The 25,229-nt window shown below is 41.1% G+C and overlaps 2 protein-coding genes across 3 annotated transcripts in view; one reads left to right on the forward strand and one right to left on the reverse strand.

The window, feature by feature from the left end:
- plekhh2 (pleckstrin homology domain containing, family H (with MyTH4 domain) member 2) overlaps positions 1 to 20,788 on the reverse strand; it is a 118,655-nt gene extending 97,867 nt beyond the window's left edge. Inside the window, exons 1-2 of the mRNA XM_043695674.2 lie at positions 20,494 to 20,788; positions 9,592 to 9,768 (exon numbers count right to left, since the gene is read on the reverse strand). Of these exons, the coding sequence (XP_043551609.2) occupies positions 9,592 to 9,714 (123 nt within the window). The 5' untranslated portion in view covers positions 9,715 to 9,768; positions 20,494 to 20,788. The remainder of the gene's footprint in view (positions 1 to 9,591; positions 9,769 to 20,493) is intronic.
- A 319-nt stretch (positions 20,789 to 21,107) lies between these two features.
- thada (THADA armadillo repeat containing) overlaps positions 21,108 to 25,229 on the forward strand; it is a 380,305-nt gene continuing 376,183 nt past the window's right edge. For both annotated transcript variants that reach the window (XM_043695686.2, XM_087991280.1), the window contains exons 1-2: positions 21,108 to 21,348; positions 23,458 to 23,552. In XM_043695686.2, the coding sequence (XP_043551621.2) occupies positions 21,273 to 21,348; positions 23,458 to 23,552 (171 nt within the window). In that variant the 5' untranslated portion in view covers positions 21,108 to 21,272. The remainder of the gene's footprint in view (positions 21,349 to 23,457; positions 23,553 to 25,229) is intronic.

Here is a 25,229-nt window from a genome sequence, read left to right on the forward strand (position 1 = left end):
CGTAGTGTTAGGTAAGGGGTAAATGTAGGGGTATGGGTGGGTTGCGCTTCGGTGGGTCGGTGTGGACTTGTTGGGCCGAAGGGCTTGTTTCCACACTGTAAGTAATCTAGTCTAGTGACTATGCCGCTGTTTCCTCTTGGAGGGTCAAGGAAGGAAAAGTTAACATGCCATTCAATAGAAGATTGCTCTAATTTTCAGCAGAAAAATGATCAGAACTCATTATTACATCTAAAACAAGTTAAATTTTATTGTCAGTCAGTACCATGATTTACCTATTCAACTGGCACACTGACCATGGATAATATATGTTACCAAATGGTAACTTGTATCATTATTTAAAGGGATGATAAAGAACAATCAGGCAAAGTTGAAAGCAGATTTGGCAATGCATATCAATAATTATTTCTGGACTTTTGAGTATTAAATGTCTTGATAGGTTATGATCTTTACATTTCCTGGTTTGTTTATAACTGCTCCTTCATTTGCCTTTCCCATGATCTTTTCAGCCCTGTTTTCTTTAAGGTGGTGTTGCTGGAGACTCACATCAGTCTATATATACACACACACACACACACACACACCTTGCCTGATTTCACCACTTCCAACTGACTAGTTGCATATAAACAACAAGATTAGCACTGGCAGTTTGCCTGTTCTATGTGAATAAGGCACACCCATGAAAATTGATGGGGCCTGTCGCCAACAGCCGTCCAGGTGGAGTAACGGTCCTGCCCACTAACCATTTGATGTGTGCCAGATATAGAATTAATTTCAAATGAATTTAGTCTACAATTGTAATCTGCTGTCACACATACCTTGCCTGGTCACCAAAAAATAACAATTTGATCACATTTGTTCTTGAACACAAGTTCTAGTTGCTTCTCCATGCGACAGTGCAGATGTTTATATAAAAAAAACTTTTCATGTTGTCCATTCTTCTGAGACAAAGTTTTGTTTTGGCTACAGCTACTTGAAGTTTATTTAAAAGCACATTTATCCTATCCACCCTATTCTGTTAAAAATATATAGTAGAAGCTCTCTCCCAAATGGTACAGTTTGAAAGCTTTGCTTCCACATGCTGCTATGTCTCAGAGGGGAGTCAGCCCATGTTATATGAGAGAGAGAAAGAAAAAAAATTGCCATTATTAGGATGACCTTTCTCACCGATGAAGTGCTCATCCTTATAGATCATTTTAATGGAGATAAAGTAAGAAATTGCTGGAATCTCAGCAGGTCTGGCAGGATCAGTGGAAAAAAAGCAGTTAACATTTTGGGTACAGTGACCCTTCTTCAGAACTGATTGTAGCTAAGAAAAGGTTGGTGTATATACTAGAGGAAGAGTTGGGAGGGAGTGGGGGAAAGAGTAAATGATAGGTGGAGATGGAGCCCAGTGAGAGAGAACAGTTGGGCACATAAAGAAATGGTTAAGGGTCAGCCTGGGAAAATGAATAGCTGCTAATGGGGACTGTTAGTGACTGACATGGGAGAAGGTGCTCAGGTCCTAAAAAGTAATTGAACTCAATATTGGGTCCAGAAAGTTGCCTTCTCCCATGTCCTTAGCACACATCAGGCCTCATCAGCACAAGGACTGCTAACAAAAACAAACCACTGTCAGCCACTAATGGTCCCCATTAACAACTATTGATTCTCCCATATAGTCCTTTACCCATTCCTTCATCTGCCCAACTGTTTATCTCTCGGTTTTATCTCCACCTATCATTTACTTCTCCCCTGCTCTTCTCTATTATAAATACCAACCCTTTTCTAGCTACCATCAGTTCTGAAGAAGGATCACTGGACCTGAAATATTAATTCTGTTTTTTTCTCTCCACAGATGCTGCCAGATTTGCTGAGTTTATCCAACAATTTCTGTTTTTGTCTCTGATTTCCAGCATCTGCAGTTCTTTGGGTTTTTTTTCGTTAGTGTTGATGCTGGGTTTTAGTATGCATTCCTGACCTAGCAAAGATAATATATGGAATAGTCTTAGATATCAAAAGCAAAAAAAAGATGAAAATTGTGGACATAAGACATGACAATGAGTATGGCATTCTATACCATCCCACCAGGATTTTAAATCCATCAGAATGATTCAATTTGAGTTGAGTACCTGCAAGAGAAAGAACTCAACTTCAAACTGTTGCCATTTTCTTGCTAAATTTAAAGATCCAGTGAAATATTGTAAAAATATATTTATGTAATTTTTCACTTTGTTAAGAAAAATACTGCAATGATTTTAAAAACTGCTAAACATTGTTTTTAAGTTGCCCATTTGGACTCATTCTGTTTTAACATTTAACAATTTAATAGGCCTGTTTTTTTGTTTAGCTGTTTTAAAGCTATTTCACCATGGTTCTGAAATACAACTGCAAGACTGGCTCAGAATTAAATTTGGAGATAAGTCTGTTCCATGTGTCTGTCTCACTGCTGTCCTCTGCCATTCCCTCTCGCTACATCTTTAACTCATGGATTTTGCCACTCCCTGACAATGCCTCTTCCGATCTCTCCAGCTCATGGCTGACTTCTTGCAAATCAAAGCTGCACTTAGATACTCTCATGCTCAGAGCTCACTCATAGTGAGAGGGCTGTGCTGAGTTGGATAGCCTAAGAATAGGAGGTCAGGCAAGAACAGTCCAAGACACCCAAGGTTTCTGGAAATGGCAAAACCTTGAAAACGGAGGGATGACAGTGAGAAGGAGAATCAGACATCATAAAGTTGAGGGTTGGGAAGTTCAGCAATGTAGAATAAGTGGTTTATTGAACCTTTGCTCTTAGAATAGTATGTGCAAAGGGTGCTATATTAAAGTGATGTCACATTATGGGGACTAGGATCAGAGTCTGTAAGGCACCAACAGGATGTCCCTACTTACCATGCCATGCCGTTGAAAGCCTTTTAATGTTCAATTCTGAGAGTATAGACCTCAAGTTCAACCAGCAAGAAGGGATGGTCAGGAAGCAGCAAAGGCTGAAATGAGGAGGTTTGCCAGTGACAGGGAAGGATGGAATGTGGCACAGTCCACAAGCTGAAGTGTTAGCAAGAGGAAGAATCACAATAACAAGGAGGACAAGGGAGTGAGATACAGTATACAGTATAGCGAGCAGTAGGTTTGGTGAACTGGATTGGCAGTGAGCAGGAGATAAGTGTTAGCATATTTTCTTTTATATTTTAAAATTTATTTTGTTCTTAAAGTTAATTTACCAGTGTAAGAATTTAGCAATATAAAGTATGACAATTTGTAACACATAACGTATTTATTTTTCTTTCCTGATGAGAAATGTTCCTGCAGAAACTGTAGTTTTTACACTTATTTTAATGAAAAAACCTTAAGTTGTTCACTTAATGTTGCACATTTAAAGGAACTTGACTACAACTTCATACAACATCGGTGTATTTTTGTAAATGTGTGTTTACTTGAAGGAAACTAAGTGAAAGGCCATTCCTGTATTTATTGCTAAGTTGTCAACTGTTTTGACAAAAAAAAAACTTGTTTGGGAAACAAAGGCTGATTATGTATTTGCCGTAGCCTGGGATATTGAGTAATTATCCACCCACCCACCTCCTTGGATGTTACCCAGGCATCAGCAATTCGTCAAATAAACTAACCTTGCATCTTCTCCCTGTGAGTTCAAAGAATTCATTACTAGTGCAAAATATTATTTTGCTCTCAAGCATTCTTCCCAAGTTGAAAACGCAAATCCGTGAACAACATGTGAACCATAATTTTAATTAAAAAAATATGAATCACATATGACTTCTGTATTTTTGTTACAAAGCATTAAATCATTTTAAACATTTCCACATCCTCTGTTAGGACTATTGCAGCCTCTGGGCTAGGTCATTGAATCTCAAGATACATTTATGTCATTTCCTACCCTGGAGACAATAAACAACAGTCTGATTAATTATCTAAAAATGAGGTCAACGGTCTTTGTGTAATTGCCTGAATTTCTGAATTAACTCAAATTTTGTTTTCATATAACATACCAACTCATAATATTGAAAAGTTTTTAATGTTGAGTTGCCTGAACTAACGTCTTGTTTTGATACAAAATACACTGGTGTTGAAAGGAAAAGACATTTTGTTTTTATGCTCTTAGTCATTGATGTTTTTATAGCACACATTAAATTACATCCATTTAATATTTTTTATATTTAGAAACAGATATAGTAAGACATTTAACAAATTAACAATTTAAGCGATAAAGCTTACAAAGATGTAATTCAAACTATAAACACACTCCATTTATACCTATCTGCCTTTAAATCATTACGGTCCTTGCAATGGTTTAGCTTCTGTAATATTACACAAACCTAGATTTTTATACTTGACGCATGTGCACAAAGGTGGGAAATCACCTGGCTCACTGAATTCAGCTCACATAGAAATGCCCTGAATAGCACAGGTGGGGAGCACAGGACAGAGGTAAAAACAATGACTGCAGATGCTGGAAACCAGATTCTGGATCAGTGGTGCTGGAAGAGCACAGCAGTTCAGGCAGCATCCGAGGAGCAGCGAAATCGACGTTTCGGGCAAAAGCCCTTCATCAGGAATAAAGGCAGAGAGCCTGAAGCATGGAGAGATAAGCTAGAGGAGGGTGGGGGTGGGGAGAGAGTAGCATAGAGTACAATAGGTCAGTGGGGAAGGAGATGAAGGTGATAGGTCAGGGAAGAGAGGGTGGAGTGGATAGGTGGAAAAGGAGCTAGGCAGGTCGGACAAGTCCGGACAAGTCGAGTTGCTGGAGGTTAGAAACTAGGATGAGGTGGGGGAAGGGGAAATGAGGAAACTGTTGAAATCCACATTGATGCCCTGGCGTTGAAGTGTTCCGAGGCGGAAGATGAGGCGTTCTTCCTCCAGGCGTCTGGTGGTGAGGGAGCGGCGGTGGAGGAGGCCCAGCACCTCCATATCCTCGGCAGAGTGGGAGGGGGAGTTGAAATGTTGAGCCACTGGGCGATTTGGTTGATTGATGCGGGTGTCTCTGAGATGTTCCCTAAAGCGCTCTGCTAGGAGGCGCCCAGTCTCCCCAATGTAGAGGAGACCGCATCGGGAGCAACGGATACAATAGATGATATTAGTGGATGTGCAGGTAAAAGTTTGATGGATGTGGAAGGCTCCTTTAAGGCCTTGGATGGAGGTGAGGGAGGAGGTGTGGGCACAGGTTTTACAGTTCCTGCGGTGGCAGGGGAAAGTGCCAGGATGGGAGGGTGGGTCGTAGGGGGGCGTGGACCTGACCAGGTAGTCACGGAGGGAACGGTCTTTGCGGAAGGCGGAGAGGGGTGGGGAGGGAAATATATCCCTGGTGGTGGGGTCTGTTTGGAGGTAGTGGAAATGTCGGCGGATGATTTGGTTTATGCGAAGGTTGGTAGGGTGGAAGGTGAGCACCAGGGGCGTTCTGTCCTTGTTGCGGTTGGAGGGGTTGGGTCTGAGGGCGGAGGTGCGGGATGTGGATGAGATGCGTTGGAGGGCATCTTTAACCACGTGGGAAGGGAAATTGCGGTCTCTAAAGAAGGAGGCCATCTGGTGTGTTCTATGGTGGAACCGCTCCTCCTGGGAGCAGATACGGCGGAGGCGGAGGAATTGGGAATACGGGATGGCATTTTTGCAAGAGGTAGGGTGGGAAGAGGTGTAATCCAGGTAGCTGTGGGAGTCGGTGGGTTTGTAGAAAATGTCAGTGTCAAGTCGGTCGTCACTGATGGAGATGGAGAGGTCCAGGAAGGGGAGGGAGGTGTCAGAGATGGTCCAGGTGAATTTAAGGTCAGGGTGGAAATCTCCTTCCCCACTGACCTATTGTACTCTATGCTACTCTCTCCCCACCCCCACCCTCCTCTAGTTTATCTCTCCATGCTTCAGGCTCTCTGCCTTTATTCCTGATGAAGGGCTTTTGCCCGAAACGTCGATTTCGCTGCTCCTCGGATGCTGCCTGAATTGCTGTGCTATTCCAGCACCACTGATCCAGCACAGGACAGAGTCAGAGCTGCCTCTGCTGCAAGTAAAGCAGAGGTGGCAACAGAGATTAGTGAGTGTCAAGTGGGGTGGGCTAAAAAAGGTGTACCTTGGTGCTCTGGGGCATTGTCCCAGTGGTTTCCTTAAACACTTGACCCTCCAGACCTCAAGTTCTGAAGAAGAGTCATTGGACTCAAAATGTTAATCCTGTTTCTCTCTCCACAGATGCTGCTAGGTCTGCTGAGTCTGTCCAGCAATCCCTGTTTTTATTACTGTCTCCACAATAGACAGATCTCAGAAGTCATGCAGAGGTGAAACAAGTCAAAGTTCAAATATATATAACAGCTTTCTTATAAATAAATGCACTTAGTTATGAAAATTCATTCTATATATTTAATTTCTCTCAAGTACTTAATTCCTTCTAAGAACAAATAAGTAGCTATCACTCCACACGAAAGGCAGCAACCTCATTGATCTGTCAATCAAAAAGAACTGACAGCAACCCCCATAATAATGATTTAAGCAGTAATACTGTTATGTTTATTGACATAACTCTGTGCTACCACTATATTAGAACTGCTGTGTACATTTTCTTAAACTCCCAAATACAAGCAAACAGACTTTTAAATTTTAAAGACCAGGATATTTAAATCATTTCATAAAAATTCAGAACCCATAATCAGCCCTGGCTCTTGTGGAAATGAGGCCTGACTGAACTCAGCATATGGTTTATAATCACTCTGCTGAGTTTGGAGATCTTTCATTTGGGAACCATGCCCTGTCTCTGGAACCCTCCCCCTATTACAGTGAAAATAAGATCTCTTGAAAGGGCAGGGGCTTGGGGGTCTCCATGATCTGCATTCTGCTCTCAATTTTTAGAAGTTTTTGGAATCTCCATGACTTTGAAAACAAGTAAAATGCTGAAATCACAAAAACCTCGTCAAGACAGCGTAAACACAGAAGCCAGGTGCTAATAACAATAGCATAATGTAAAAGGCAACAGTTATTCTGGTCAGATATACCTAACAACTTATCCACAAAACAATTGAGAACCCAGACAGAAAGGCATCAGGTTCTGCTACACAAAGAAACTAAATGATTGATTCTGTTTTTCAAACCATTACATGTACATCCCTGATTGGTCAGAAATATAGTAAGTTCCAGTAAACTATCCAAGAGATATTAAAAAATAGGGTTCAGCAGCAGACCTCACTCTTGGAAGCTTCTGAGGCCTTCTGAGGGGCTAGCATGACAAGAGGCAGAGACCTGCTGACCATCCAGAGAGAGAGAGAGAGGAAGAAAGCAGCTCCACAGACCCAGAGACAGAGAGAGCACAACTGTGTAAATCTACAAGAGACTCAGGAAGAATAGTAAATTTATGGGGCCAAATACTATTAAAGATTATTGCATATTGCTTTGGTATTGTGGGACACCTGGGCAAATTAATTCATAATATTCTGGTCAGAAAAGTGCGAAGTTGTTTTAAGAGGAGACTGGACAACAATTTCAATCTTTCCACACCACATTAACCTCCTCTCATCCTTTTTCATTTAACCCAGTGGTATTCAAGGGCTCTTAGACGACTTGCCTCCTCTCCCATTTGCCAACTGCCTTTTTGGCTTGCCAGCCCTGCACTTGCCCCCTTCACTGCTGGTCTTTTCCTTCGGACTCTCCCACTGATAACCCATCTTACTCTCTTCCTCAGTTCATTCCTCTTGCTGAAACGATGCAGCAATTGGAGGGTTATAAACAGGAGGGGCAGCTTGTGGAAGGATAAGAGGATCATTGGGCAAGATAGGTGCAAGGCAGCCAATAGATTCTGAAATGTAAAAATTATGAATTTTAAAAATATTTCTGGATAATTTGCTTTCCTCTCATCTTTGATCCCCCCTGACCACTTGTACAGTTGCAGTCATTATTAAAGTGCCTATCACTTCTCTAATCTCCTGCGATCCTCCTGAGCGGAGACTAATCGACATGTGTCGTAGATATGCTAGGAATGTAACCAATACCATTGTTTTTGTGTAAAAGTAATTTCATTTAGTGTGTTTGCATTTAACATGCTTTTTTAAGGAAGGAATACATTCAAGTGCTAAACAAATAGAGAAAGAATACAATTAACAAATACTTTGAAAATCATGTATTGTTGAAAGTTTAAAAAAAATGAACTACAGCAAATCAACACCCAGAAGACAGAGTGCAATGTGAAAAGGAAAAGTAAACAAGGAAAAGAACCTTGACTAGACCTCTGTTGTGGAAGCTTAGCCATGATCCCTACTACCACCTGGCAACAATACAACACTCAAGACTTTCACACTTTTCTTGGGGGGAGTGGGATCTCCTGGTAAGGTGTGGAAGCTTTGTAGTAACAAATTCCAGATTTCAACGACTTTGGATTTGAATTTCTCCTGAATTCCCCTTTTTTAAAAAAAAACTAGCAATGATCTTGTGTCCACCCTTCTCAGTTCACTGAGTGGATAATAGCAAGATGCTATATTTCACGGGCACAAATCTTCTAATGGTCTATACCGTAGACTTCATTTTAAGCCTTGAAATGAAGTTGTTTTTAAAAACAGCGTCCAATGTTAAATTGATTTCAGCCTTGATTCAGTGACAGCACTGTTGTCTCTTGGTCCAAGGTTGCATGTTCAAGTCTCCCTCCAGATCTCAAGTGACAGGGATGGGCAGCTGATGATCTATCACTGGCAATGGGGCTAAGTTGTGGGGAGGAGAGTTGGAATTTGTTAGAGTTTTAAAGTTTACTAGCAGAAAACAGAACAGCATTCCTGACTGCATGGAAAGTTTTTAAAATCAAAACATCCTTTTCTAGACCAACTTGAGCGATCTTCATCTGATGGGAAAGCCAATTGCCATTTCCTGCTCAGCTTACCAGGAAGAAAATGTATTTGGGGCTTGATGACTTCAGTAGACCACAATGTGCATAAATAAAGGAAGGCACTGCCAGCTTCAGACAGGTTAAAATTCTGTGATTCGGTTTGGCATAGCGGAAGTCACTAGGACAAGTTTCATGGTAACACCACCACCTGCAAGTTCTCCTCCAAACTACACAACATCCTTACTTGGAACTAGAATTACAGTTCCCTTACAGTGGCTGAGGCAAAACCCTGGAACAGTTTCCTAACTGCTCTGTGGATGTACATAATCCTCATGGATTAGTGTTTTCCAACAAGGCAACTCATTACCACCTTCTCAAGGCCAATTAGGGATAGGCAACAAATGATAGCATAGCCAGCCATGACTACAGTAAATGAGCCCATATAGTGCTAATAGCTAAACTTATTCTTATCATTATGCATAAAGTCAGAATAGCATCACTTCACCTTTAACCTTGATGATGAAATGGCTATATCTTTGTGCAAATTCTTAGTTATAAAAGTAAATGCAATCAACCTTACAAAATTCTTAACTTTATACTAGAAGCCGGTGATCCAGTAGGAACTTTTATTTTTCTTGAGGCCTCAGCTTCATTTAATGTCAAGAACAAAAAAAACAGAAAAGCTATATATTCCACCGATCTTACAGACAAGCATAAAGAAAGCAGATCAACTATGAATGCTAAAGACAGTAAGCCTGCTGCAATGCAGCCCTCCCCTACACCCATTCCCATCTCAACTATTTGTATTTACTTGCCTTCTCTGCAAGAAGCTCTCGAATTTTGCTGGCCTGCACACGAAACTTGAGCAGTTGTGACTCAAGAGTCATACACCGGTCTTTCCAGTTTATCTCTCCAGTCATCTCTGACTCCTCAGCCATGATCAGTCTCTGCCTGGTTAAAAACTTAAATGTTGCGATCCAGAATTGTAGATGCTGTGAAAAAAATGTAAGGATTGAGCACAAATTGTACAGATGTAAACATAAATTAATTTCAGCACTCAACAGTATGAAGGATAACTTTTTTTATTTCAAAAATATACTTTGTTCATAAGTCTTTATATACATACAGTCACTACAGCAGTTTGATTTGGTGCACAGCCTTTACATATGGAGAACAAACACACCCAAGGCTTTTCTTACTTATAGAAGGCATTTGAGACACTGAAAGGTTTGATAAGTGAACGGACCCCTATTGTACTTTGGTAGAAAGACCTTAGATAGTGGTCTTTCCCTACTGCACCTTGGCACCAGCTGCCCCAGCTTTAGTGCATCACTCAGCACATAGTCCAGGATGTTGGAATATGCCAGTGTGAAACACTTTGTCATCTACAGCATAGCATTGACCTTGACCAACAATTTTCAGGCAGACCAAAGAGCGTCTTTCACTAATCTGACAGTCACAGTCCTCAGTCACAGTCAAGGCTTGTCTCGGTGAGTGTCCTGGGGAACAGAACTGTAGAGCGCAGAATCCTGTGTCATGGAGCTGCTCGGTATGCTCAGTTTAAAAGCTCAGTTTCTGCCTCACCTTGGCAATATGCTTCTTCTGGGTTTTTGTGCATGCCCTGGCCCCTACATACCATATTGCAAGCACCTTCGGGTAATCTGTCCCGACGGTGAGGGGGATAAAAGGATCAGTCAGCCCAGTTCCCATAGAACATGGCCTTGCTCTTGCCTTGATTTACCTTGGCTCCTGAGGTGGATTCAAACTGGTCACAGATGTTCATGATAGCAGATCTGAGCAGAAAACAGCTATGTCATCCATGTACAGGGAGGCTATGACCTGCAGGCCTCCACTGCCTGATAGAGTCACCCCTTTCAGGCTTGTATCCCTCCTGATGGATGCAGCACTATGCAACACACAAACAAACTAGGAGAGAGTGGCCAGTCTGACCTCATGCTAGATCTATTCAGGAAGCTTTCTGATTCCCATCTGTTGATTGACAATGCACTAATGATGTTGATGTAGGGCAGTTGGATCAGATTGTGGATTCACTCCCCAAAGCCTAGTTTGGAGAACATGTCACACATGCAGGTGTGCAATATCCTGTGAAAGACCTTCTCCTGGTCCAGGCTGATGAGGCAGGAGTCCATATCCCTGTCCTGCACGTAGGTGATCAGATCCCGGAGGAGCACGAGGTTCTTAGAGATCATCCTGCTTGATACAACACAGGTTTGGTCAGGGTGAACTACCAATCCCAGATCAGGCCTGATCTGGTTGGCGATGACCTTACACAATATTTTGTAACCCAATTCAGCAGTGAAATTTCTAATTTCTTCCTCTTCCTCTTCCACTTGTAGATGAGGGTGATGATACCTCTCCTCATGGATTCACTCACGCTACCTGCCAGAAGCATACTATCGCACACCTCTTGTCCAATCAAATCCCATAGAGCTAAGTACAATTGAGTTGATAAGCCATTGCTTCCAGGAGTTTTATTCTTTTTGAAGGACTTGAGGGTCTTGGTCAACTCATCCAGAGATAATGACTGGTTCAACTTCCGCACTGTCTGTGGACTTCATGTATACAGTCTGGCATAGAATGATTTATTGATCTTCAGCATATCAGAGTGCGATGACATTACCGAGTCATCATTTTCCTTCAGGCTGCTGAGCACAGAGCGTTTCTAGTGCACCTTCCGGAAGATGAAACATGAGCATACGAACATGATGCAGATCCTGGGCTGGAAGATTATCTTGGAGGCCTCAGAGGCAAAGAGTGAGGCTTGCTGGCTTCACCTCCTGGAGATCCTCTGTGACACTGACCCCATCACCTACTGCAGGAACAGGTTCTGCAGGCTTCTCTGGAGGAATGACAGTTTTTCCTGTCTCTCACCTTCTCAACATCTTTGAGGATAAAGAACCTCTTGACTGTTACCGACTGACCCATTGGAGACTCGAAGAGGGGTTTCACAGTTCTCCAACCTGTGTAATCCCTTTTGAGCTCCTCAATGTTTTTTGGGGTCAACAGTTTCACGTTCAGCTTCTACATTCCATTGCCGGCTTACTAAACGTACAAGTGTTCAGCAGCATTGTGGTAAAGCATTAATTTAATTCCACTATTGTGATACACTTCTCTTGTTTGCAGCATAATACTTTTATTTTCTGTGAACACTAAAGTGTTAAGGTGTGCAGCATTCAATGTGTTACATAGTGCTATGGATGAAATATCATAGGGAACACCCAGCAACTTTGATGGATTATAAAGGTAAAATATAGAAAACAAATTAAATCCATCTCAATAAAGTTCAAAACATAAATAAAGCATCAATGTTTCTGAGGAGGTTTTTTTTTAAACTCTATTACACTCCATGATCTTAACATGGAAATCACTTCAGATTTTGGACAGGGAAACCATGAATTCTGATTAGTCTGTGCTTGGAGCTATTGAGGCAGGCAGCACAGACAAACTTTGAATGATAATAGCATTCGGCAGATTGTTACAGTGCTTCTGGCTGGCGAACTGCCCAAAATAGGATTGAATAGCATGAATGGCTCGTATGTTTTTCAGTACCACCAACTCATAATGCAAATCCATCCCCACTCAGTCAGCCAGCAGTATGTATAAACTCTTCAGGGATGTTGGGAGGACTCAAAATCATTTTGATAGCCTGCTGGGAATCATATGTCATGACTGAATTCTGAATAGTGCAATTCAGTTGGGAGTTTGGTGTCAGGCATACAAATGATATGTCCTGGCCAATAAAGCAGGTTTTGAATAATTAGTATCTCAATGCAGAGCAAGTTGGCTTGGAAAACATTGGATGACCTTTCCTACCAATAAGTTTGGAGGCTGTTATGAAGAGACCACAGAGGGTACTTCTCCACTCTTAAGATATCTGCTGTAGATCATTGCAGGTCTCTGGAGTATAGTGGAGTGCAGGAATCATTGCTGTCAGGTAAAACAAACCCTTAATCTCAGGTACAAAATCGTGGTATTCAAATATTCTTTTCCTCAGGTCAGCTGAAGACTAAACTATGGTTCACAGAACAATACTCATAAGTTGAATTAGACAGCAAGAGACTTTCAGAGACGTCTAAGGGTTTTTATTATAAATCTATAGTTTAGCACAAATACCAGTTTCTATATTTCCCTTTTGGACTCATTCCCTGTCCAGAAGGCAACTCCCCACTGGGAAAGAACTTTATTTTTGAAAAACTTACCATCAAATCATCTGCTTAACTTATTAAGCAACAATGACAAGTACTGCCCCCTAGGCACAACAAAACAACAGTAGAAGGGTTGGAAAAGAGACAGGAGATAAATAGAGAGTGTCTTTTCCCTGGGTGGGGAGGGAAGAGAGTCCAGAACTAGAGGGCATAGATTCAGGGTCAGAGGGGAAAGATTTAAAAAGGGACCTAAGGGGCAACTTTTTCAAGCAAAGGGTGGTGCATGTATGGAGTGTGCTGCCAGAGGAAGTGGTGGAGTCTGGTACAATTACAATATTTAAAAAAGGCATCTGGATGGGTACATGAATAGGAAGGATTTAGAGGGATATGGGCCAACTGCTGGCAAATGGGACTAGAGTAATTTAGAATATCTGGCCAACATGGATGAGTTGGACCTAAGGATCTGTTTCCTTGCTGTACATCTCTATGACTCTAATGAGCCCAGGTTTTGTTTTTAGAATTCCACTAATAAGTCACCCAATTATCCAATTAATACAAATAATAAATTTCCAACAGTTAACCAGGGAATTACAGCAATCATACAAAAAAAATGAATGAAGGGTGGGAAGGAGGGAGGTCATGAAATTAAAAAGGAGTTGGAGGTGGAATTAATGCACTCCAGCCCCCACAGTTCCCATCTCTCTCTAAAAGCCTCAAAAGGTGTTGGTACACACCCTGTGTTCCCTCCACAAAGAAGACCTGGACACAAGAAAAAGAGGGAGAGGCAATTGGAAACTGTGACCCTTGCTGCCTTCAGCTTCTGATAGGTACCTTGGCCGGGCCGAGGTGCATACCCACAAGGAAATCCTTCAACCTATCCATTTCACTCAAGAATCCAACACTTTTTAAAAACAATTCACCACCACATCATCCAGTTAACAAATTAAAACAAGTGACAAATTACAAGTACTGCATACCAAGGTCACTGTGACAATAATAAAACTGAAGGAAGGGTAGATTGAGAGGTCGGAGATCAAAGTTCTGCAGACCTCACTTTCTCCAGGTCGGAGATCAAATCGAGTTCAGTGGTAGGATCTCCACCTATGAGTAAGGAGGCCATGGTTCAAGTCCCACTTGCTCCAGAGTAACATCTCTGAACAGGATGGTTAGAAAATCTCAAGAGCTGGGTTCTTTTTGTTTCGATATATCTGCTTCAGAGATATTATTACACACCTCCTAGCCTAGAGGTAGGGACAAGACCACTGCACCACAACAGCCCGAAAAGAACCCAGCACTTTTTCTTACAAATGGTAAATTAATTTTATTTATAGCATGGAGCATCACAAGAATATGCTTCTCCCAATTGGTGACAGTAGATGTTCCTCAACATACAGCCAGACAGTCACGGATGTATAGCATGGAAACAGACCCTTTGGTCCAACTCATCCAGGTCGTCCAGATATCCCAAGTTAATCTAGTCCCATTTGCCAGCACTTGGCTCATATCCCTTTAAACCCTTCCTATTCATGTACCCATCCAGATGCCTTTTAAGTGTTGTAATTGTAGCAGCCTCCACCACCACCTCTAGCAACTCATTCCATACACACACCCTCTGTTGCCAGAGAAAATATTGCCCCGTAGGTCTCTGGGGGAATTAAGTAATATAACACCATTGAATGTCAAGGACGGTGGTTAGATTGTGTCTCTTTTCAGAGATGGTAAAATGTTGACTATTTCTATTTCATGATGCGTTAGAATGCACTCTCTTGCTCCTTTTGTAATTTAGCTTGCATTGGAACAGTACCTCATCTTCCACTTGGGGATCTTGCCACCTTCAGGCTAGAAGGCAGTGCACGGTGAACATGTTAATGCCAGGTCTAAGACCATACAGTAGATGGAGAGAATTTGTAATGGAAAACACAAGACTGGCTAAGTTTGTTTACATTCTCCAGTCTTAAAATTTGGCACAACTCCAAATGAGTGAAACTTAACTTCTCTTAATTCCATGTTCTTGTCATCTGATGTAATTAGTGAAAGAACAGGCATGCATCAACTGCACACCTTAGATCATAGCAACCGCTTGAATGGTAAAATCTCATCTTCTACCTTAGGAACACTCCATTTTTATTAATGCTTCAGCGAAGCAAATGACCTGGAGCTCAGTTTCTGAGGGACTGGATACACAAGCATTATGTGTTTATCATCTGAAATCTAATGACATTATTGCTATGCCACCTCTGGTATAATGACAGCACCACATCTATTCTCCCCTCATTTTTCAGCACTCCAAAGGAATTGTTCCCTTTGCAAGGAGCTGCCTGCTCATCAGACATTCCCTTTTACCCCCATAGCACCTTACCAAGCATGTAGAGGAGATGTATTGCCTGCCCATTATCTGCTGTGAACACTGCCTTTTTATTTTTGCGCTTTTAAAAAATTGTGCATAGAGGACAGAAACCTGATCCATACATTCTATCAACCCGGGCCTGACAATCAGTGGAATAGTGTGTGTATATTTGAAAAGGTTTAAATTTTGTGACATATCTGAGAATAGTGGGACTTGATTTCCAATGTGCTTCCTGATGAGTCATGACAGTGCTCTCTTCTTGGCCTCCTACATTGGTTCTATGTACCTCAGCATAAGCTCAAGGAACAGCACATCATCTTTCAACTCAGAAGTTTACAGATTTCTGTACTCAATGTGATCCACTATTTCAGATCATGTAATATGCCCTCTTTCTTCCCTTAAATCTTTTCAGTTGTTATTGCTGGTGATGCTGCAATTCCCATTTACACTTCTCTGGACCCACAGTTTGGTTCTCCACTTGTCCCATTATCTACTTATTTTCTTTTTCTCTATCATCCCTTTCATCATTTAATCTTTTCTGCCTTCCAACCCATCTCAGACGTTCCTTTTGTTCTTTCACCCTTTCACTGCCTTTGTATTTCCTTACTTACTGAACCTTTTTCAGTGCTGACAAAAGATTCCATCCAGAAATATTAATTATATTTATTTCCACAGATACTGCCTGACCTGCTGAATACCTCCATCATTTTCAGTATTTATTTATCTCAAGTTGATTATTCGAAAACTCCCTGCAGGCTATCTTTCAAGTCGAATTTATGTTATGTGTTTTAAAAGATATTATCTCTTTTTAAATATATATTATTCAGGCAATAATTTGCAGATGTAGACAAGCTGAAAATATTGCACATCAGAAGAGAAAATGGGAGATGTAGACATCCTTGCATAGTGTTGAAATAGCTAAGGGGAGGCTCCCAAACTTTCAGTTGATATTTTCTAATCAACCTGTTCAGAGACATTGTTCCACACCTCTGAAACTGGTGAGACTAGAAGCCAGACCTTCTGGCTCAGAGGTAAGGACACTATCACTGCTCCAGAAGAGCCCAAGATTTTCAGTAGATTCAACATGACAAATCAATACAGAGCAACAACAATTAACAAAGCCAAACAAAACTGACCTATTCAATGCAAATAATACAAAATTAGAAGTGGTGATCAAACTGCAAAATGCTCTGGTCAGATTGACTCCTGATTACACTTTTCAGACCTAGCTGCAAAGGGAGTGGGAAGATATTCAAGCAAGCAGAAACTGCACAGAAATGTAGCCATAAGATTGCTTTCTAGCATCATCAGTGTGAACTTTTGGCTCACGAGGTAATTTTATCTAAGCATATAGGTTAGTAATATTATGTAGAAAGTTAATATGGAATAGTATTTTAAATTAAATTAAACTGTTGCAATAATATATGGGGATACAGGTTCAAACTCATTCAAGATGATATTAAGATTGATATCAAGGAAGTCTTCCATCATATCCAAAGTCATGAATATTTGAAAGAGACTCCTAGGCAGAGTTTGGGAGTATGGATACTGAAATTATTCAAACAACAATTGGATGCAGTGTACTAGGTCATTGTTAGCAAGCAAAGCAAGGTTAGCTTTTTCTACATTATAACAGTCTCTAGATTCCAGCTTCTGGAGAGGTGATGGCCTAATGATATTATCACTGCACTATTAATCCAGAGACCTGGGTAATGCTCTGGGGATGGAAGTTCAATTCCTGCCATGGCAGATGGTGGAATTTGAATCAAATAAAAATCTGGAAATAAGAGTCTAATGTTGACCATTGTCAATTGTCAGAAAAACTCATCTGGTTCAATAACATTCTTTAGGGCCATCCTTACCTGGTCTGGACTACATATGACTCCAGACCCATGGCAATGTGTTTGACAACTAACTGCCTTCTAGGCAATAAATAGTAGTCTAGCCAGTGATGCCGATATCCTATCTAAGAAGGGTTTTCTGGCATTTGAGAAATGTGATGAAGCACTGAAAAATGCATATCCTTTTTCACATATTACAAATAAAACAGAATGAGTAAAATATTATTCATTACATTTGGGAATTTTATTCATTGAAGCCACTGATCTCCAAGCAAATATAACCCATGTCTTCAATGGTTCAAGATTCACCATATATGAAACAACAATTAAAGGTCTGTTACATTAACAGCTCACTTAGTAAATACATTTTGCTATATCTCTTCAAATGCAAAACAATGAGTAGAACTCTACATTCAAAAGTACTGTACAGAGCTTTGTCTGTGTGCAGTGAAATATGTCTCAAATATAAGCCAAATACATGTATATAATTATCATAATCCTAAGAATTACATGATTCCTAAATTTACTTTTATAACTGCATTCTGAAAGGGTTTCAGATAACATGTGTAGTCCACTTAACTAATGGATAAAGTACATATTTTAAAATGAGCTTGAAAACAGTGGATACATTTCCTGACCCTGTGCTGATGGGCTTAGAGGCAGGGGGAACTGGAAAAATAGAAGTGGGGTCTTGATGGGACAATTTCCTAATGCATTCCCGCAGTCAGGGAAGTTTCCTGCATGAGTGAGGTTGCTGGGAGTCAGATCAGCTTTCCAGTTTACAGGGTCATGTCTCCTAATACGTTAGTTGAGGCTTTGCCAATATTTTGTTGCTGGCAGAGCAGGATTCCCAACAACGTCAATTCAATAATAGTGACTTTGTTGCTTAAGACTTTTTTGTGGGTGAAGTGGGATGGGGGGGTGGGGAGCAGGATACACTATGCACACGAGATTTGAGGCCAGAAGCTATACATCTCACTCCAATCCACCAGAAGTGTTTCTCCTTCATCCCAATTGACCTGGGGGTCTAGATGTTGCTTATTTCTTCAGTGTTGTGCAAACAGGGTGACCTACCATAGCAGCACTCCCCTCTCTTCCTCAGGCTGGCAAGGATGCAGACTTACCAGTCTACTGACTGAGCCTCCAACATAAAAGCTTACTTGTCATCCTTATCAGGGCATGACTTGGAGGTGTCGGTGTTGGACTAGGGTGGACGAAGTTAAAAATCACACAACAACAGGTTACAGTCCAACAGGTTTATTTAAAGCACTAGCTTCCAGAGCGCCGCTCCATCACACAACCACTTTCGGTGTGGTGCTCCGAAAACTAGTACTTCCAAATAAAACTATTGGACTATATCCCGCGTGTTGCGTGATTTTTAACTTAACAGGATTTAACTTAACAGTGATTGTGAAGACAGCAAATTAGTGGCCATCTCCTAGAAATGGTCTTGCTATCTGCAAACATTGAATCAGAACCCTTATCATTTCTTCATATTGGGATCCTGAAGTTGGTAGCAACATTCCTGTCTGGGGAACATTTTGTACAAGACAGTCAGGCAATACAAAAACACTATTTTAGAAGAAAAATCTAGACAAAGGCTTCCTTATCAGGTAAATCCAAATATAAAACTCCTAAGCAACAGCAATAGCAATATCCTGAAAACAACTTGCATCTTATTTCCTAGGATGAAGGGTTTGTTTTGTCAGGAAGGATTGAGTATAGTAGGCTTACTAATTGATATTTAGAAGAATGAGAAGCAATCTTGTTGAAACATTTGATTTTAAGAGACTTTGACAAAATATACCCCAAGTTGTTTCCTTTTTAAAGGAATTTCAAACTGGGTGTGGCACAGTTTAAAAAAAGGTATCTCCAATTTAAAGGCAGAAATGAGGAGGAATTTCTTTTCTCATATGATCATTAGTCTTTGGAATTTTCTTTCACAGAGAACAGTGGATGCTGGGCCATTGAACATATTAAAAAGGGTGAGTAAGGCAGATATTTGAGGTGCAAAGCAATCAAGGATTCTTGGGTTAACAAAATAAAAGTACATCACGTCCATGTGGGTGAAGATCTTTTTTAATTCACAGTCAGCTGAAAACATAGGCGAAATTCCTACTATTTTTAAGAGTAATAATCTGCCCAAAAGTCAAGAAGAAACACTTTTGACACATACCTTAAGATTGCATTTTCAGTTGTTTACAGATTTAAACTGTGATGAGTTTAAAACAGTCTTAATTTCCATGCTCAACATTTTATTGCTCATCACCGTGTGTCCAAAAGAGACACGAATGAATTACCAACATTGATGTGGGTCTGGAACAGCATTTCGGTGAGATGTATGACAGGTTTCCTTCCATAAAGGATATTGGAAAACCAGTCAGGGTTTAAAATTTGAAAATAACTGAAAACCACTGTGTAAGAACATAAGGTCTGTACAGCCTGAGTTAGAACATAAGAAATAGGAGGAGTAGGTCATCAGGCCCTTTGAGCCCACCCTCTCATTCGGTAAGATCATGGCTGATCTTTTTGTGGCCTCAATGCCACTTAGCTACCCTCTCACCATAACCCTTAATTCCTTACTGTTCAAATGATTATCTATCTTACCTTTAAAAACAATGAGGAAACCTCAACTACTCCACTCAACATGGAGTTCCATAGATTCACAACCCTCTGGGTGAATAAGTTCCTTCTCAATTTGGTCCTAAATCTGCTACCCCTCTTGTCCTAGTTTCACCCGCCAGTGCAAACATCCTCTCTACTTCTATCTTATCTATCATAAAACGTATCATAAATTCTGTTTTAAATTCAGAATACACGTTCTAGTGGCTTCTATTAGTTTATCCCTAAAGAAAGTAAACCCTCAGATCCATGTAAAAATAAATAAATTTTGAATGCATAATTATGCTAAACCGTTATCTGGTCTGGAGCAAAACTGTAGACAACGCAAAAGTTCTGCAAACATTGCAGTGGCTTTCACAAAAAAAGGTCCTTTATAGTATTTATTCAAAAGACTATCAAGTGACTAGAATTTCCAAACCCAGAATATAACCACACTTCGAAATATTCGCTGACGATGTGTGACAAAGTATTTTTTCATTAACACCCACTCTTAAAAGAAAGCGAACACTAAGCAAATAGATGATTGACTCGAAATAACTATCTGAGTAATGCTTTCACAACAACTTGTTCAAATAGTTCCCACTAAATGTTTCTTTGTTGGGGGAGAACGGTATTCAAACCATGACCGCTACATTTGGGAGAACTCCCAAAGTGCGCCTTAACCTCATCTTTTCTACACTGTGCTGTCAGTGAAGTTACATCAGATTCAACAACTAATCTTGGAAAAAATGCTGTACTCACTTTCAAGATTCCACGTCTCGGTTACTGCCACAGCCGTCTAACTAATTCAATGTGCTATTTTTCCCCTCCGTTAAACTTGCCAGGAGAAACTGAGGGCAGATGTCAAAGCGGGCTTTGGGCGTGGGGCGAGCTGCGGTCTCCCCGGCTGATGGTACTACTGCTCTCCCCTTGTCCATGCCGATCAGACTGCACCGAAGAGGCGATAACTTTCCCACACTCAGCTCGCTGGCTGTCAGCGGATTCTTAGCGCAGTATCCACCTGGGAGCACAGAGGAAGGGTCATGCATGCTAAATGACATTCTTTGATTGACGTACCCTTTCACCAATCGGGTGGCCGTCCGAACGTGCTCGCCTTTTAGTTAGTTTGGGGTGCGCAGGAAGGCGGGGTCAGAGCTGGGGGGGGGGGGGGCGGATCGGCGCGCCTGGAGGCGGGGTTTGAGCGTGAGGGTGCGGGGCCGCTGTGTGCAAGGGGCGGATCAGCGCGCGCGGAGGCGGGGTCAATGCGTGCGGGAGGTGGATCAGTGAGCGCAGACGGTGCGTATAGGGGGGGCGGGCCTTCCGATTGAGTCTCGCGGGGAGACGTTTGGACGTGAAGAGGTGCTTTTGACGTTCACGTGGGTTATCGTTGATGCGTGGCGGCGAATAGGAACCGGCTCTTGTAATGGAAGCACCTTCTTAAATGCTTTTAATTTTTAATGAATATTGTTTTCTAGTCCCTTTCCTGAAGTTATCTCCAAAGGAGCTCTTGTTTTCCCGTTTGGAAACTAACTGTGGCGGAGATGGTTCTAAAGAAGAAGAAGGTCCTCGACGTTGGTCGAATTGTGCTTGACCAGCATCAGCTAGCGAGATTGCGATGTGAGTAAACACTTGTCTATTGCAGGCATCAGAATCCGGAATCCGGGCTTGTAGGCACAGTGCCCAAGCTTAGGCCGCAGAGACATACAGTGTGTAACTCGGCACTATATGGACACTGTGTGCAGGCCTTGGCAGATCTGGTATTTATCCAGCAATGAAGCAGTAGCAGCAGCACTTTGCAAACAGAGCTCACGATTAAGAAATCCGAATTGCATAAAATATTAGTGCATCTGGGTTTCTAATTTCAATTTGGACAACCCTGATGTAGGGCCCGTGTGTTAAAGGGTATTTTATCCTGAATTTGTAACATCGGGGGTATGTGGAGATCTTGGATAATGCACATAAAATATTTACACGAAGGGTTCTGGGGATGAGACATTTCAGTTAACATGAATGGCTTGAGAAAACTGGGGTTGTCTCCTTTGGAAGATTTTGAACAGTAAATCGGGAAAAGTTGTTTCCATGAGCTGAAGGGACAAATGACATTTCAAGCAAAACACTGTGGATGTTAGAAATTTGAAATCCAAAGATGTGCAGCTTAGGTGAATTAGCCATGTTAAATTGCCCATAGTGTTCACGGATGTGGAGTTTAGGGGTAAATGTAGAGTTATGCGGAATGGGTTTGGGTGGGATACTCTTCAGATGGATGGTATGAACTTGCAGGGCCAAAGCGCCTGTTTCCAAGCTGTAGGGATTCTATGAAATAAAAACAGAAAATACTGGATGAACTTAGCGAGTCTGGCAGCAGTTGTGGGGAGGGAAGTAAAGTTAATGTTTTGATTCCATTATACCTGAGGGGCTACCTCCTTTTCAGAATTGTTTGTAGTATACATTGATTTAAGATGAATGGTAAAAGAGCCAAAGGCAGCAGAAAGACCACACTGTTTTAATGCAACATATTGTTTGAATCTAGAATGCACTGACTGAGTGTGGAAGTGGACGTCTAACAGTGACTTTAAAAGGGAATAATCATTTGAAAAGAAAAATTGTTTCAGGCTTACATGAAAAGGATGAGGAATGGGCCTAGTTGAGTTACTTTTGCAAAGAGCTGGCGTGAGCATGAGTCAAATATCAACCTCCTGTGATGATTGCACTCTGATTCTGTAAATATGACTTCAAACATTGAGCAATACATATATATTTATGTCACACATATAATGAATCAGCATAGTGCATTTACTGTTACACGGTGGCACAGTGGTTAGCACTGCTGCCTCACAGCGCCAGAGACCAGGATTCAATTCCCGCCTCAGGGAACTGTCTGTGTGGAGTTTGCACATTCTCCCCGTGTCTGTGTAGGTTTCCTCCGGGTGCGTCAGTTTCCTCCCACAGTCCAAAAATGTGCAGGTTAGGTGAATTGGCCATGCTAAATTGCCCATAGTGTTAGGTAAAGGGGTAAATGTAGAGGAAGGGTCTGGGTGGGTTGCTGTGCGGACGGTCGGTGTGGACATGTTGGGCCGAAGGACCTGTTTCCACACTGTAAATAATCTATTCTAATTGTGGCAGTAGATTTGTTCATCAGATCCTACAAAGGTGAAGGGATGAATTGGAATTGTAACAAACTGAACTATCGGCCAAAAATTTAGAATTTTCAATAGTGTCAAACATTTCAAGTGTACCTGAGCTATTAGAACAACTATTATCTTAATGCTTCATCCGAAAGGCAGCATCCCTGAAAATGAAGCAACCTGTCTGTATTCTGTAGAAGTTATGCTTTAAATCATATGGTGAATTCTTGTTGTACGGTTTGGATGCAGTGTTGATACTAACTGAAATGCTGATATTTTTAACTAGTAAAGCCACCTTCTTACCAGTGAGCTTTTTTTTGCAGTTCGTGATATATACTTCAGGTTGCTGCAAGCTAATCTAGCTTTGTTCCTGGAATTTACAACAGTATGAGCTCCTTAAGGATGTTACACGTGTTTTTGCCTAATCTGAAAAGTTAAAATGCTTTTAAATTTAATTCTGTAAGTGACTTTGCATCCACTTACAAGTACAATAGATTGTATTGAATAATGTGCAAACATCCTACCACAAGTACACAAACAAGTCACATTTAACCATACCTCACTAGAGTGTTGGAGAATCAATGTATCTTTTTACCCTCAGGCATAGTAAGTGTTGAGAAGAATGATCTTGCAAATCTTCTGCTGGAATGTGCACAGCTCACTGATGGAATTCAACAACTGTGTTTATTAAAGAAGGTCAGTTTGTTTTGCTCCTTTGGGCTTCATTTCAAACTCTTCACTGAGCAACAGTATCAGACAAATATAGTCATGAAGTTGAAGGCATAATTTATGTTTTCAGAAAGTGATGTTCACATCTTTTCCGCAACTGTGATTTGAACAGTTGACTTTTTAAAAAAATAATGTGTTAAGGGCCTTAGTGCAAGAAATCATGCTGCAGCGCTATTAAGTAATGATCATGTATATGCATCACTCCATTTCAATTATAACTCAAAACATTATTGGATTACATTAAGGATTTGTAACAAATAGAAAATGTGATCACCGAATTGGTACTTCTAAAATGTTTTGTTACTTTTTCTGGAGGTTAGGTTTGAAGTGTTGAAATTACCTTTGAAATGTATGTTTAACAGACCACAGAATCATACAGTATGGATGCAGACCCTTCAGATTATCCAACTCATTGTTGTTTCTGTCTTTTTCCAATTTTCTTCTCTTTATATCCAGAGGTGTTATTACACACAACTGTATGGCATTTTTCACACTGCCAAATCACTCCAGATACCTTTCATGTATTATCGACCACTAATAAATCGCCATCTCCAATTAATCAATTTGCATGCAAAGCTTGGCAAGGGCAATTAAACCAGCTCTTAAGTACAAAGTCCAATGAGCATCATCTGCTATCAGTCTACTTTAGAACTGTTCTATTTGACCTTTAAATGACCTGACTTTCTAACACAACAATGAGCAGTGAGGGCATGTGTATCAGTCATTTCTGGTTACTTTACTTTAGAATTTCTCTTTCTAAATTTGCTCATGGGACATAGGTGTAGCTGGCTGGCTAGTATTAAATGCCCATCCCCAGTTGCTCTTGAAAGGGTGATGGTGAGCTGCCATCTTGAACTGCTGCAGGCTAGGTAGACTACAATGTCTTTAGGGAGGGAATTCCACGATTTTGACCCAGCGCTAGTGAAGGAGCAGCAATATATTTCCAAGTCATGGTTGTGAATGGCTTGGAGGGGAACTTTCAGTGAGTAGTGTTCCACTGTATCTGCTACCCTTTCCTTCTAGATAAAAGTGCTTATGGATTTGGAAGTTGCTGTCGAAGTGTCTTTGGTGAATTTCTGCAGTGAATCTTGTAGATTGTACACACCACAGTGGTGGGAATGGATGCTTGTGGATGTGTTGCCAATCAAGCGGGCTGCTTTGTCCTGGATGGTATCAAGCTTCTTGAGCGTTGTTGGAGCTGCACCGAACCAGGCCAGTGGGGAGTATTCCATCACAATTCTGCCTTGTGCCTGGTAGATAGCTTTGGGGAATCAGGATGTAAGTTACTTGCTGCAGCTTTCCTCGTCTCTGACCTTCTCTTATAGCCACTATATTTATATGGGACGTCCATTTGAATTTCTGTTCATTGGTAACCCTATTTGGATGGTAGGGGATTCAATGACGGTAACATGAATGAATGTCAATGGATGGTGGTTAGATTGTTTCCTTTTGGAGGTGGTCATTTGTATGGCATGAATGTTTCTTGCCACATGTCAGCCCAAGTCTGTATATTGTCCAGAACGTGTTGCCTTTGAACATGACTGCTTAGTGTCCAAGAAATCATGAATGTGCTGAATGTTGTGTAATCGTCACTTCTGACCTTGTGGTGGAGGGAAGGTGTTTGCCATCTAATGACAAATAGTT

Source organism: Chiloscyllium plagiosum, unplaced genomic scaffold (genome assembly GCF_037043375.1).
Source record: "Chiloscyllium plagiosum isolate Xiang-an unplaced genomic scaffold, Cpla_swu_hap1 HiC_scaffold_10, whole genome shotgun sequence".
Classification (NCBI taxonomy): Eukaryota; Metazoa; Chordata; class Chondrichthyes; order Orectolobiformes; family Hemiscylliidae; genus Chiloscyllium; species Chiloscyllium plagiosum.